This window comes from Diadema antillarum, unplaced genomic scaffold, assembly GCF_040938485.1.
Source record: "Diadema antillarum isolate AM-2024a unplaced genomic scaffold, OU_Dant_1.0 seq00002392_RagTag, whole genome shotgun sequence".
NCBI classification, from domain to species: domain Eukaryota; kingdom Metazoa; phylum Echinodermata; class Echinoidea; order Diadematoida; family Diadematidae; genus Diadema; species Diadema antillarum.
Window position 1 is genome coordinate 1 of NW_027273003.1, and position 14,420 is coordinate 14,420.

At 40.4% G+C, this 14,420-nt stretch overlaps 1 protein-coding gene across 1 annotated transcript; it reads right to left on the bottom strand.

Annotated features, from left to right (window-relative positions):
• Window positions 1–9,230: 9,230 nt before the first annotated feature.
• On the bottom strand, window positions 9,231–13,718 carry LOC139714709 (synaptosomal-associated protein 47-like). The gene is made up of 3 exons (XM_071626382.1): window positions 13,619–13,718; window positions 11,270–12,390; window positions 9,231–9,600 (listed from the first exon to the last, which is right to left on the bottom strand). Exons 2-3 carry the CDS (start codon window positions 12,282–12,284, stop codon window positions 9,257–9,259), a joined length of 1,359 nt encoding a protein of 452 aa, XP_071482483.1. The 5' UTR covers window positions 12,285–12,390; window positions 13,619–13,718; the 3' UTR covers window positions 9,231–9,256.
• Window positions 13,719–14,420: the final 702 nt, after the last annotated feature.

Here is a 14,420-nt window from a genome sequence, read left to right on the forward strand (position 1 = left end):
ACAATTTTCTTGTAAAAAACTGGCACAATCATAATCAGTTTCTTTTTTTTATTGTTTAGTTAATTTCTTACGTATTTTATTGTTTTTTTATCTTTTGTTTTCTATTGTTTTTTGCCAAAATTTGTTGCAGGCACTTTTCCAAGCTTATCTACATTAGAATTGATTAATTTTGATGGCTAAAAGTTGAAATAATCTAATTTATATCAATTAAACAAAAAAACATAATTTGCATTGGATTTGCACACGAAATCATGAATTTGAGCCGTTTTCGGGTTGACATGCATATGCAAAACATTGTGTAACTTCAGAACGGTGTACCCGGACGTCGCAAATTTGGTCTCAAAATATGCGGAGACTTCAATGAAAAAAGTCCTGTAACGACGCGGCAAAATCTTTGCGCGTTGCAGAATCGTGGCGCAAAATGTCGAGAGGGGGTCAAATTGACCCCCCCCCCCAGTTAGAATAGGGTTAAAGCATACACAAGAGATTATACAAAAATCACAATTTTACACATGTAGAAGTCATGGTACAAAACTAGATTTTATTATCCACAACAGCCTCTTCTAGCTGCCTGCCTTTGTCATTCATTTAGTATTCCATACATTAGCAATCAAAGTGATATACACTATTTCAATAATCACTACAGACAGTATGATTTGATATAGATCTGTTGGTTGGTTAACATCTTGTGCGAAAGTGAATTTGTTTGTCTGGCATGTGCGACTACTTTGAACACATGAATGAAGAAAAAATAATAATTTCTCGCAGTGCATAGAAGTCCTTGACTGCCAGTCGTGGACACAAAATGTAATTTAGGGGTTCTCAGAAGACCGCAGTAATTGGTTTGCAATACAATACAGTTGTGACCTGTCTCTCATAATCTGTTTCCTCACAGATATATTCCATGTTACTTTTCAGTTCATCATCACTGCTTTCAAGAGATCACCATCATAATGATTAGATCTCTGTGCATATAATTGACATAGATAAAAAGAAATGTAATCGGTGAAGTACTATGCTTTGTCAGAGAAGATGAATACATGAAATACATGCACCGGTACCTTACTTTGGCCTTTGCTGGGTCTAATTTGTTTTATTCACTAGGAATGAAATATCAGAAAACACCTATTGTGTATATTTCTGGAGCAGTGGCAGATCCGGGGGTGGGAACCACCGACCCCCCTTTAATTTTTCAGACAATGAAATCAAGAAAAAGAAAAAGAATTGTAGTGCCACCAGAAAATTGCGCTGAAGCCTTTTTTTTTTTTTTCTTGTCAGCTTATGACACCTGGAAATGGCACGAGAAATGCACAAAATTGCACAGGAACCTTTTTTTTTCTTTTGCTTGTCAGCTGATTAAACCCAGAAGTGGAACCAGAAATATTTTTTTTTTGCGCCCCCCATTGCAAATTTTCTGGATTTCCCCCCCCCCCCCCCCCCCTGTGGAGCACTCAAATGCCCCATTTTTACAGTGTACAGGGCATTTAGAGTGCTCCAGGAGTGCTCCTGAGCCCCTCTGAGCTCTCAATGAACAGACAGGTGGGACCTGGAGCATTCTAAAGTTATGCCCCTCTTGAGTCTAGGCTCAGGAGCGCTCCTGAAGCACTCTAAACTCTCTATAAAAGTTTCAATGGTCAACAACATTTAGAGCACTCTAGAAGTGGAATGCAGGGCACACTATATATACAGTTTGTATGTAATGGGTAGATCGTTACGTTACTGCGCACTTGATGGTCACAATAACAGTTATGCCCCTCTCAGCCACTTTGGCCCGAATTCACGAAGGTGGTACCAATGAAATCATGGTTTAAAGCATGGACAAAAACCATGGAGCGCCAAGTGTTGCACGGAATATCTTGTTACAAAATAAACATTGGTCATTTCATCGACAAAATGACTGTTTCGTTAATGAAATTATCACTTCGTGGACGAAATGTTCATTCAGTTACAAAATATTGTCATTTCATTACAAAATAATCATTTCATCGACGAAATGACTGATTTCGTAACGAAATATTCCATGCGACACTTGGCGCTCCATGGTTTTTGTCCATGGTTTAAACCATGGTTTCATTTGTACCACCTTTGTGAATTCGGGCCTTTGTGTGGTCTCAGTGTGCAGTGATCTTCTGTATGAACAGACTCAGAGGGGCATAAGTTGAGGCACTTCAGGAGCACTCCTGGGTCCAACTTTGTGCATGAATGGAGTGTGAGTAATCAAGACTGTGTCTACTCAACTTTGTGCATAAATGGAGTATGAATAATCCAGACTGTGTCTACAAGAGTGGGTGTTTGTACAACACAAGGGATACAATCATATGTACCTGCCATAAGGTATGTCCCCAAAAAATTACAATCAGATTTTCACATTGATTACACCCAATATGATTAAACTGTCTAAATGCTACTTCAAGGTCTAAAAATATAACATCTTAGCTCTATTTTGCAGAAAACTCCATTCACTTTGGTTACCGGTAAGCGGTCACAGAGAAATGTGGATTGTTGTAAAGCATGTCATGAGTCTGATTCTTCCAAGTTTAGCACTTAGATGCTCTTGTGTGTGAATACAATAGACAAAACTTGGAGGGAAGAGATTCCTGACATCCTCTACAAAATTCCTCATTTCTTGTTGAGCACTGAAGCAAATCGAATGGGGTTTTCTGTGAAAGATGTGGGCAATGAGTTATAGTTTCATTCCCTGAATTTGTATTTAATAGATTAATTCACTATTTTTAAAGATATCATTGCAGAGCTTCCGTTGTAATTCTTTTTTTTTTTTGACATACAGTATAATATGTACCTGTCATTTGTGCTGGAAGTCGCACCCTGGAGAGCGTGGAGTTGTGCAAAACAAAAATAAAAATAAGATATGTTGGCAAGTACAACATTAGATACAATTTTCATATAAACTTGATAATGACTACTACAAGTGTATTGGTAAGATGTAAGGCTTTCACACTGACAGCAATACCTGTTCCTAGAAAAGGGAATCTACTGTTTGTATGTACAGAAAACACTAGCAAACACATATCAGACAAAAACAAAACACTGTAGAACATGAGATTTCAGAACTGGAGAAAAAACAAATATCAAAGCTGGGTGAAGGAGTCAAAAGAAGGTACATTGTAATTAGAGTTTGTCAAAATAAATATTGAGTTTGTATTAAAAAAAAAAAAAAAAACTTCTTTCTCATTTGTAACCAAGGTTATTAAGACATTGAGTTGTGAATGAACCAAAAGCCAAAAGGATACAGTTGTATATCATATGAAATAGATTGCTTTCCCCTCATTGTGGGCACAGGGGAATACATACAAGTAGTACTGCTAATGTTTAGACAAACCATTCGAGGAAAATTCTTTGCACAGTACACTCCTGCTACAACAAAGCCCTCGGGTCTGGCATTTTTCTTTCATTATATAAAAAGTTTGTTGAAGCCGAACAGTAAAGTACATGAAGATATAAAGCTGATAATTTGGGGACTTGAATCTTTACTTCAAGAATTTTGCTATAACTGTGTTTGCTATAATGGGAGTGCACTGTACCAAAGTTTTTAAAGTTTATTCAATTAATCCTGTACCAAAAACACTTCTTTGTGAACATTTTACAAGTGGATATGTTATTTTCATTGATACCAGAATTGAGGGGATTAGCAAAATAACTTGCTTCAAGTACTCTTAAACTATCTTAACCCATTGAGGATGAGCTGATTTTCCTATAACATACATTTCCAATAGACACCTGCCCGAGTATACTCGGGACTAGTCTTAAATGGGTTAAATGAATTTCAGAGAAGCAGTAACAAAGTGCATGACTGTCAAAAATGGAAGCTCTATTTCACTACATGGAATATGATGTTTGAATGTCTATAAGTTTCACCATTTGGTATTGTAAGGTTAAGAAAAATGAATACAAATACAAAATACTACAACAACAAAACAGCATTCTAGGTGACAAGGGTACAGAGCAATAAGCCTTGAACAGTGCAAATGCTGATTTGCTGATTGTGGGTATTTGGATTTCTTCATTTGAATATCACAGATATAAAAAACTTTAAATACAATTAACCTTTTCTACTACAGCAACAAAAAGCATAATACAGGCAAGATAATTTGTTATTGTCTAAAAGCCAATAAACATACAAATATACGCTCATAATTTTGAAATATCAGAGCCCTGTTTTATCAAAAGATATGATCGATTTTATATAAATTTCCTTTACACACAGGCTGCCATAGACTTATGATAGAAATCAACTTTATAATCAATTTTAACTCTTCATAAAACAGGGCCCAGGTCTTTCACTATAGGTGACTGTTATGGCAATGATAGCACACTAATTTCTAAATGCAGACATTATAAAGATACATTTTAACAGAGGAACATAAGCTCATGTACTTCACATTACTACATCAAAATTATGGCTGTATCCGTTCACTGTGCAGATTCGACATTACTTCAAGCCAATGAAGGGTATGGATGGCTGACCTATTGCTATATATACATGTAGTACTTTCACCTTCTCCATACATGTACAAATAAAAGGATTTATTGTCTGTTAACATTGTATGTGCGGTAAAGTTATCAGGAATGAATGTGTTTAAATACAATGGTCAGTTGTAAAAGTCAATCGGTGGCTCTCCATATCCCCCTATCTTACCAACATACTGGTAATCACTCTTTTGGTTACTGTAAAACCGTAAATTTTCGCATCCAATTTAACTTCAGCAATTTCGTGAGAGCCAAGATTCACGAAATCAAAACGTACATGAGTGTTCTTGTCTGCACTTTATGGCATTGAATGCCAGTGGCAATTCATGAAAATTTTATGCCGCACAAAAGGCCGTCGGCTCCAATTGGCAATAATTTCATGCCACGAATATTTCTTGCTATACAGTCCTATACGTAGTATCCTTTTCATGTCCCCCCCCCCCCAATTTCCTACACCCTTTTCTTTCAATCCACACTCTGGTAAATTCATTAACAGTTAGATATACATGTAGTTCTGTTGGGTGATTAATGTTATACTAGTAGTTGAGATACTATGAGAGAGGAAGAAACAAATATGTGCCTCGCAAATTACAGTTGGGGTTACACAGAATATGAAAATGATAACTAGGAATACAATTTATATAGAAAGGAGGAGTGATACGATCTGTGAGTGATCAGTCACAGAGAGTGCTGAGCCAACCAGTTTTGGTGGTCTGGGGCATTGCATCTTGCTCTGCAGAGATGGGGAGAGGCAATCACAGGTCACTAGAGGAAATCTGCTGATAATTTCCACTGAGTATCAGCAGTGAGGAGACAGCATATCTTACGAGGCCGATAGCTGTTGTGACCTGTTTGGAAGACAAGTGGCATTTGGCTTTGGGGTTTCTTTTTGTTTCTGTTTTGTTACTTCAGTAATTAACCCACATATCACTGCAGATCAACTTTTCAGCTCATTCATTTATGAGTACTCCCTGGGTATCTAAACCAACCCAAACCTGGGAGCTCATCCCAGCCCCCAGCCCCCGTCAAGTGGTGTCACGGACAGGATGGTTGACAGGAGCAGTGATTGAAACCCCGTCGTCGTAGCAGAGAGGTGGACCTCAGACTGATTGGATCTGGGTGCACGACTTGACGGCAAGACAGCATCAGGTCTGGATGGGGCGTTCGACTGATCAGGACTAGGACGTGATCATAGGGCACCAAATGGAACCAGAACAAAATCCAGAAAAAATGAAGCTTGAGGGAAGCCTAGGTCATGGACAAAGCAGAAGCACAAGGACAGGAAAACTTCAGGCAAGAATCAGTCAGCACAGAAAGATGGGTGTAGAAACTGTGGTGGCGTGGTGGCAACCACGATAGAGGTCGTGAAAGACCTGTAGAAAATGTGGAAAATCAAATCATTTTCAAAATGTCTGCACTGCCAGAGTCCAGAAGGGAAAACCTTCAGTGCATATGATGGAAGGTATGGCAAGTAGTGATGAAGAGATATTCTCCACGGAAGAAGTTGGGTCACTGAACGTACATGGTGGTGGGAAGAAATTACCACTACCCATTGACGTAGTCGTGGAAGAAAACAAGCATGTGCCAGTTGAGTGTCAGATAGATACTGGGGCAACCTGCAATGAGTTGTCCTACTGGCAGCTGTGTGAGCTGGAGAACTCGGTGAAACCAAACATCAAACCAAGCAAGGCAAGGATCAGACTTTATGATGGCAGCATCATTCCAGTGAGAGGGGAGAAAACGTTCACATGCATGCATGATGACAAGAAACAGAGTCTGTCCCTTCTCTCAGTCAAACCTTTCACAATAGATATCAGCTGGATGGTGAGACGCTGGCAGATTACAGCCATGTACTCATGCGGATGTACGACAGGATGGTAAAGGCAGCAACTGAAGAGGATGACCGGAAAGCGTTGGAGAACTCGCGAGATGGTTCGCTGAAAGAGAGATTTGTCAGAGGAGCTAAAGAAAAATGGGTTCAATGTGAACTCAGGAGGATCGACAAGGCTGCAAAAGAGAAGCACTTCTTGGATATGCGGGAGAAGGTGCTGAGTTTCTTTCCGGATCAGGAGCCAGTCAGGAAACCCAGAGTGAATGAGATCTTCACAGAACATGTGGATATCAGTCCCACCACACAGCATCATGGAAGAAGTGGACATGACTTGTAGAGCGAGCTGTCAGCTCTGAAGAAGGATGTTGCTCAACTCACAAAGAGTGTGCAAGCACTTGTGCAAGCTCAGGCTAATCTTCCAAAAGTGCAGCCCAAGAGAAGGAGAGAGAATTTGAAGTGCTACAACTGCTTGCAGAAAGGCCACACAAAGCATGAATGTACAAAGGAGATTGTGTGCTTCCACTGTATGAAAGAGGGACATGCAAGGAGGACTGCCCAACAAAGAAACAGGAAGCCAGCTCCACACCAGAAGTATTTACCAGTGCACCAGATGCACCAATGCATCAAGGAGCTAACAGAGGGAGTGTAGTGGCTGAGAGGCTTCATTCCAACCTGATTTGGTGGATCGCTTAGTGGCAAGAAGTCCATACTGCACAATACAATGTAGCCATTGGAGGAGTACAAATTGGGATGTATCGTTGATACAAGTGCCGAGGCATCCACTATTCCTGCTCCACTCTATCACAAGGAGTTAAAGAGTAAGCACAGGGAGCTGCAGGATACAGCAGGGTTCTTTCTAAATGTGGTAGGAGTTGGAGGAATCAAGAACCAATCCAGGGATATCTGGAGGTGCCTGTGGAGATAAAAGGATGACAGCTCATGGCAAGCTTTCTGGTCGTTGCAGACCAGGCGTGTGGAGTGAAGCATACCAAGTACCCAATCCTGTTGGGCTGCAACGTTCTGAGACACATCATCGACCCATCCATCTTTGGTGATATGAAGACTGCAGTTGGTAATCCAGTAGGAGAGGTGCGGAGTCCTGATGTCCATGTGAGTTCCATCAAGGTTCATCCAGTCAGTGACAAAGTTCTTCCTCCCTTCTCAGTGAGGGGCGTTACTGCAACTGGAGTGTGGATGACAGTAGCATGCTTCCAAGTGATGTGGTGGTGCATCCTACATCAGGTATGGCCAAGTAAGAAGGGAATGCTTACGAGGGACTGCATCGACTAGAGTCTGGCTCCCCGCAGGATTACTGCTGGCGAATTAAACTAGTGAGGATGTCCAAATCACGCAAAAATACCTCAGTAGCTGTGGCATCAGTGGGAACAATGAAGTCGTACTGGGGGTGCGAGATGAAAAAATCGTAGTGTCGCTATGTGAAGTGGTGCAAGAAGATGCCAAACGCGGTGCTGCCGAACATGAGGATGCTGCCAAAATAGCAGTTGCTGTTGTGGAACTACCCCCCAGGCATGAAGTTGGATTAAGGGAAAGGAGGATTTGAAGATGTGCTCATGCTTACAGATGTGTTCAGCAAGTATGCGAAAGCTGTGCCATGTCATGACCAGTCAGTCTTAACTGTGGCCCAGGTGTTGAGGGACCATTAGATCGTGTATTATGGAGTACCAGCCAGCCAGAATTCACTTAGGTCAAGGGAGATCATTTGAGAGTGAGGTCATTAGAGAACTGTGCAAGCTCTATGGAATCGCGAAGTCGCACACTACGGCTTATCACGCGGCTGAAAATGGCTAGTGTGAGAGACTGAACAAGACTTAATGTGGACTGATCAGGTCTCTAGATCCAAAGGAATGTAGAAAATGGTCAAAGCTCATGTCGCACATACTCTTCAAGTACAACTCAACACCACGCAAGGTGACTAGAGAGATGCCATAATTCTTGATGATTGGCAGGAAGCCATCTTTGCCTCTAGATCACCTCTAGAATCGCTCGACGAGTAATTGGAACGAGGATCATGTTCACACATGGGAGAAGCTATAATCTACTTCAGAAAGCTCACCGCAGTGTGTCAGATTGGCTCAGGTGGGCAGCGGAGAAAGAAAAAAAGAAGGCACGACCAGCATACTTCTGCTGCTCCATTTGAGATTGGGGATCAAGTTCTCAGAAAGAGGAATGCTTTCACTGGCAGGCACTAGTTGCAAGACAAGTTTTTGGAGATGTCTCACATGGTCATTGACAAGAATGAGGAAAAGTCATTGACATCTACAAAGTACGGCCTGCCGTGGGATGAGAGGCTAAGTGGGTGAATCCTCGATAGGATCCTCGTGCAGAAGAGAACGTATGGCATAATGTTCTACAGGATGCCTTGCTTAGTGGTGATGGTGCAAATGAATATGAACAAGACCATAGCCATGGCAACCACTACAGCATCTATGAGCATGACGATTCCATTGACACTGATGATGACCGCAGTGAGGATGATGATCATTGGGACTTGGACCACACCTGGCTGCACTTTTTATATTTGACAATATGTGACTTATGTTCACATTTACCATTATAAAGTCACAATTATCAAAGCTGTCAAAGAGAAATGTATTAAAAACAAGATGATTTGGATAAAAATATAAAATGTGATGTGTAATCAACACAGAAGGCTTATAAATATTCATTCTTCTCACTCACTGAAAACTTTGGTGGTAACATACTGTATAAAGCAAGAAATTTTTGTGGCACAAAATTGTTATGCATTGGAACCAATTATCTCTTTCCTGGCTTGAAATTTGTGCGAATTACCACTGGCATTCAATGCATGTAGTGTAAACAAGAATTTAAGAGTGCACTTTAATTTTGCGAATCTTGGCTCACTGCAGAATTTGTGAAATTAAAATGCACACTAAAGTTCTGGTTTTACAGTAAGTTTTAAAGAAGCTTCTGCATTCTCCTGTTACTGGTATCCATGTTTTCTGTCAGGTGTGTGACATTGCCAGTCAGCTCACAGATCTTCTCATCCTGCACGTCCAACTCACTGCCAACCTCCACAGCCAATGACTTGAGGTCTTTCAAAACACCGCTAAGCTCAGCTGCCTCACTCTCTGTCACCACTTCTGATTGGCTGCTGACCTGGATCTGCTGCCCTCCTATTGGCTGGTTTTGATTAGGTCTTCTTGGTGGTCCTGTACTGCTACTGCCTGCTTTGAGAAACAAGCAAACAAACAAACAAACAAACAAACAAACAGAAAATTTGGTAAGAGTGGTATCATGCACTATAAAACAAAACATGACCTTGACAAAAACTTCAGATAAGTTCTTTTTAATAATCAATGAACATAGCCAGTATCAATTTTTGAAAGGTTATCTAAAGGAGCATACTTCCAAAGAACAAATCCATATTCAGTGAACACACTGAAACAATATCCACTACATTGTACATGTAATCAGTACCGTAAGTCATTATTGAAACTAAAGCAAAATTTGAACTAAATCGCAAATACACTGTAGTTAATTTCTTTATGATGACTTTTGAATGATCACCTAAAAAACTCATATTGTTCTTATGATTACAGTTTTAGTCACATGACCAATTTAAGTTTTTAAGGAATCCAGTTTATGTCACAATAGAAGGCTTTACAGTACATTTGTATTTGAATACACAGCGACTAGTAACTGTGTCCACAGAATATTCTTTATCTAATGTGTAAGTGCACTGTGCAGTGTCATCTTCTCTGTAACATTTCTTTTACAATTGACATGATGAATCTGCTATTTAATACATTGTATGACAGCTTATACACATCCTTGAGGAAAAACAAAGTGCTCAGGTTTTCTTTCACAATTCAAATAAAAAACATGCTTTGGAAGCAGTTTTCTTGTCAAAACATCGACTGAATAAGAAAACTTCCACACAAGCCACAACGAAATCCTTTCACCAAGGCAACAAATCACGGTTTCTGTAACATGCAATGTCACAGGATTACTGACCTTGAAAGATAGAGCTCTGATAATGTATAACTACAATCAATTCTGCTCAAACTTTATGAGATCTGTTGATGTTATGGCATTTCCTGTTTAAGGAAAAAAAAAGAACTTTCATTTTGATAATATTTCCCGTCCACACCATTTCAATAAACGTAAAGGTAAACAACCACAACAGGAAGTGTGTAAGGATAGCCATGCATCCTGATAGATTGCTTGCATAGGTGATGTTTGATCTGATCTCAAACTCTCACAAGATTATACACAATATGGGTGAACACATCATTGTGTTTTTTTGGGGGTTTTTTTTTTTGCTTTTTTTGGTATGACCACATGATCATGGTAACCTGATCTAAATTCTTCACTTGTGGGATCCAGAAATTTCAATGTACATCATTTTCTTTCTTTTTTTTTTCCCCATGCAACTACTCACCACAAAAGTCTGATAATGTCACTGAAACTAGATTAGTGATTTGGCTAATTTTAAACGCTCTTTCTTCAGAGCTTTTGAAAAAGAGTAATTGCATTTAAACATTTTTTTTAAGAATGTGGACTTCATGGCATAATAATTAGGTGCACAGGAGATTATGACCAAGGAGTCAACATAAAACAAGTTTCATATTGACTTAAAAATGTTCGACTTTCAAAACATTCTCAAGTTTAAAATTCGGAGAGAGGAGAAAGCTAGAATACAGTCAGCCTTGCCTAAGCTGAATACAAACTAACTCCAGCAAATCCTTTGACTTTTAACGGAATCTCAACACGTTTACATCCATCCAGGTTAAAAATTTTCAACTTGTGTGAGGTTGACTGTATAAAACTTGGGGTTTATGAACAAATATCTAATTTCTTGCACACATCATTGTTTTGCAGTCTTCTGAATTTTAATTATGACACAAGGTCAGGTCATATTTGCTTGTTAGAATGTTACTGTAGTGTGCAAGTAGATTTAATACTTACCATCACATGTTGCCAAGAGTGCCTCCCTATCAGTCGGTTGTCTCTTGGATGCAGGATTGATTGCGGCAAAGGGCACTTCCTGCGGCTCATCGTACTCAATCTTATTCTTGATGCTCTTCTCCAAGATCTTCAGGATAGAAATCACTCTGGCACTCGTCAGCTCACACCTGATGTCAGCCTGACCGATCATTCGTCTGATGATGACGAGTGTCCATGGCGACGACACATTGATAACACTAATGTCTCTCAATCCGAATTTAAAAGCCACATTTTTCCTTCCATCCTGAATTAGGATGTCCTCTGGGTTTATTATAAGTACCCCTGATTCTTCCTTGTTGCTTTTTGCTTGATAGACAACAGGAAAGTCCTGAGGCAGCTTTGGTCCCTGTTGCATGGCTTGGACTTCTTTCTTGGAGTCTCTAGTGGTGAATGATCTGGAGCTGACATTCCACCGTCCAAGCCAAGACTCCAAGTATGAGATGCTCCGGTTTCCAACATCCACATACTGCCCCATGATATCAGTCTTTCTCAAGGCATCATCTAGCTGTTCTCCTTGCGCCGAAAGCTGCAACGCTGCATCACCAAGCGTCCTGTGTGAATCCTTCGCAATGGACAGCAATTCACCCCCAAGCTTGGTCCTCGATGATTGATCACTAGTAGAGCTCACTCGCCCCTCTAAGCCAGGAGATAAAAGGAGGGACTCCTTGATAAAATGCAGCAGAAGTTGTTTCACGCTCTGCGAACTTGCAAAGGAAGAAAACCAGAACTTTTCCTTGCCAAACAGTACCACCACAGTATTGTAACCCGCCCAGGCTCTCTCCACCTTCACATCAACTATGAGGTCGATATCCAAGGAAAGGCACACATTGTCAGAGCTTTGCTCCTGAAATGCTAGACACCTATTGGTCAGCAACAAGTGGCCCTTAATCCATCGCTTGTCAATGTCTCGATAGAAAGTTCCTTTCCACTGCCTGACGACAGGCTGCTGTTCCAAGTACTGTCCTGAACTGGCCATGTCCAATCTCTTGTAGCACCGATCTTTAGTCTACTTTCTTCTTTTTGGCAAGTTGAAGTTTACTGCAGCAAGTTTCAGAAAACTCTGCCCGACTCCGGTTGCTCTTCTTCTAGGAAAACAGAGAGGGGTGAAATGAAATCATAAGAGACGAGACAACATGTGAATATCACATCTGATTTTCATCAATGTATTTGTGGATACTCTTCTGTAAGTTTGAAAAATCATTGTACTATGATTTTTAAATTACTATTAAAGTGTCATTAAAAATCATAATGAATAACAAAACCATCATCATACTAAATAACATTGTTATCAATGTTGTTCTTACCATGAATGTAAATGGATTTTAATTTTTATTGCAATCATCAGTTGACCCTAATCATTATCATTATCAATATCATCATTATCATTATTATCATTCCAAATTGTTGTCATCATTATCATTGACACTGAGATTGTTCCATTATCAACAATGCCAGAGGAGCAAACAAGAGATTCATACAACCAAGTACTTGTACATTGTAGTCACTTCATAGTAAATTTAATCATAGTCATACTCATTAGACCTGGGCACAATTTGTGGCTATATACTGATTACTACGGTGTAGGCCAGGGTATATCAGTATGGGTACGGTACAATGTCCATGTAAACCTCTTTTATTGGGCTACAATTGTATGGTACAATTGTAGGAAGGTAAAAGAACTTGTAATTTATTACTATACTGTAAAAGTGGAAATTTTCGCAGTATTGAAATTGGGTGGCGAAGAATTGTTGTCTGTGATCGCTTTCTCGCTCATATTGAGTCATAATGAGTTCATATAACTCCTTCGAGACGAATCATGAGGAAATTTCACGAAGATTGAAGGTGAAATCTGGGGCAACTGCCACATTTCTATGACAAATTTGCTCTCAGCCAATCAGATGCAAGGATTTCAGTAGCTTGTCACATCTATGACAACTTGTCACTGATGACAAGTTTTATGAAACGGGCCCCATGCCCATCCATGTACATCGCTCGATCAATCACAATATATATTCCGCACGCATGCTCATACACCACATGCATTTATGGAACGACTTACAAAAAACATGTACCAGACCCTATGTAGCATAAGGGTTCACACGAAATGGTAAGACTAACAAGTTACTAGAGTCTAGGTCATGTAAATTTTTAAGGTAAATTTGAGAGCCATGCCCAGCCATGGCCATAATCAGCAACAGGATATCGTTTGACGAAAAACTTCAGAAAAGGCAAGAGGTCGAGGGTACAACAAAGCCAAGGTCAAAACTCGAGTCAAAGCTGAATATAAAAAATAATCGTGCTAACCCTTACATGTCCCCTCTTCTTTGTTTCTCGGCGTTTGAGAAAATCTTGTTTTCACGTTTTCAACACTGATAACAAAAGACGATGAGAGTTGGACTTCAACATTTAGAGCAACAGCAGGCATGCATGCCATGAGCAGCATCATCGATCGAGTCTACACCAGGCACTATCCTCACAGCACAGAGCGCGAGCAGCTAGCGGTGGCTAGCTCATTCCAGTTCGGGAAACCCACTCACAAGGGGGGCCCCTCCTTATAAGTAACCCGTCCCCCTTATAAGTAACCCCGTCCCCCTTATAAGGAACCCCCGGGGCACCCCTTATAAGGAGTCTCCACGCTTTTTTGCAATGCAACGCGAAAATGAAAGGACTGCGGCAATTCGATTGATTGTGTCCATAAAGCTTCACAAGTTTCCTAGTTACTCACGAAATTTGAGCAAAATCGGTTTGAGGCATCATATCTAAAATCATGGATTTAAATGCGATGTCAAACGACCCATGCGAATGCTGAAATGCGAGCGATTACTGGCGTGAGTGTCGCCAGGCGCGGCGGCGCGGCAATGCTTGAGTGCAGACGTGGCGACTGAGTACATGTACACAGTCGCCACGTCTGCACTCAAGCATTTGCCGCGCCGCCGCGCCTGGCGACACTCACGCCAGTAATCGCTCGCATTTCAGCATTCGCATGGGTCGTTTGACATCGCATTTAAATCCATGATTTTAGATATGATGCCTCAAACCGATTTTGCTCAAATTTCGTGAGTAACTAGGAAACTTGTGAAGCTTTATGGACATAATCAAGCGAATTGCCGCA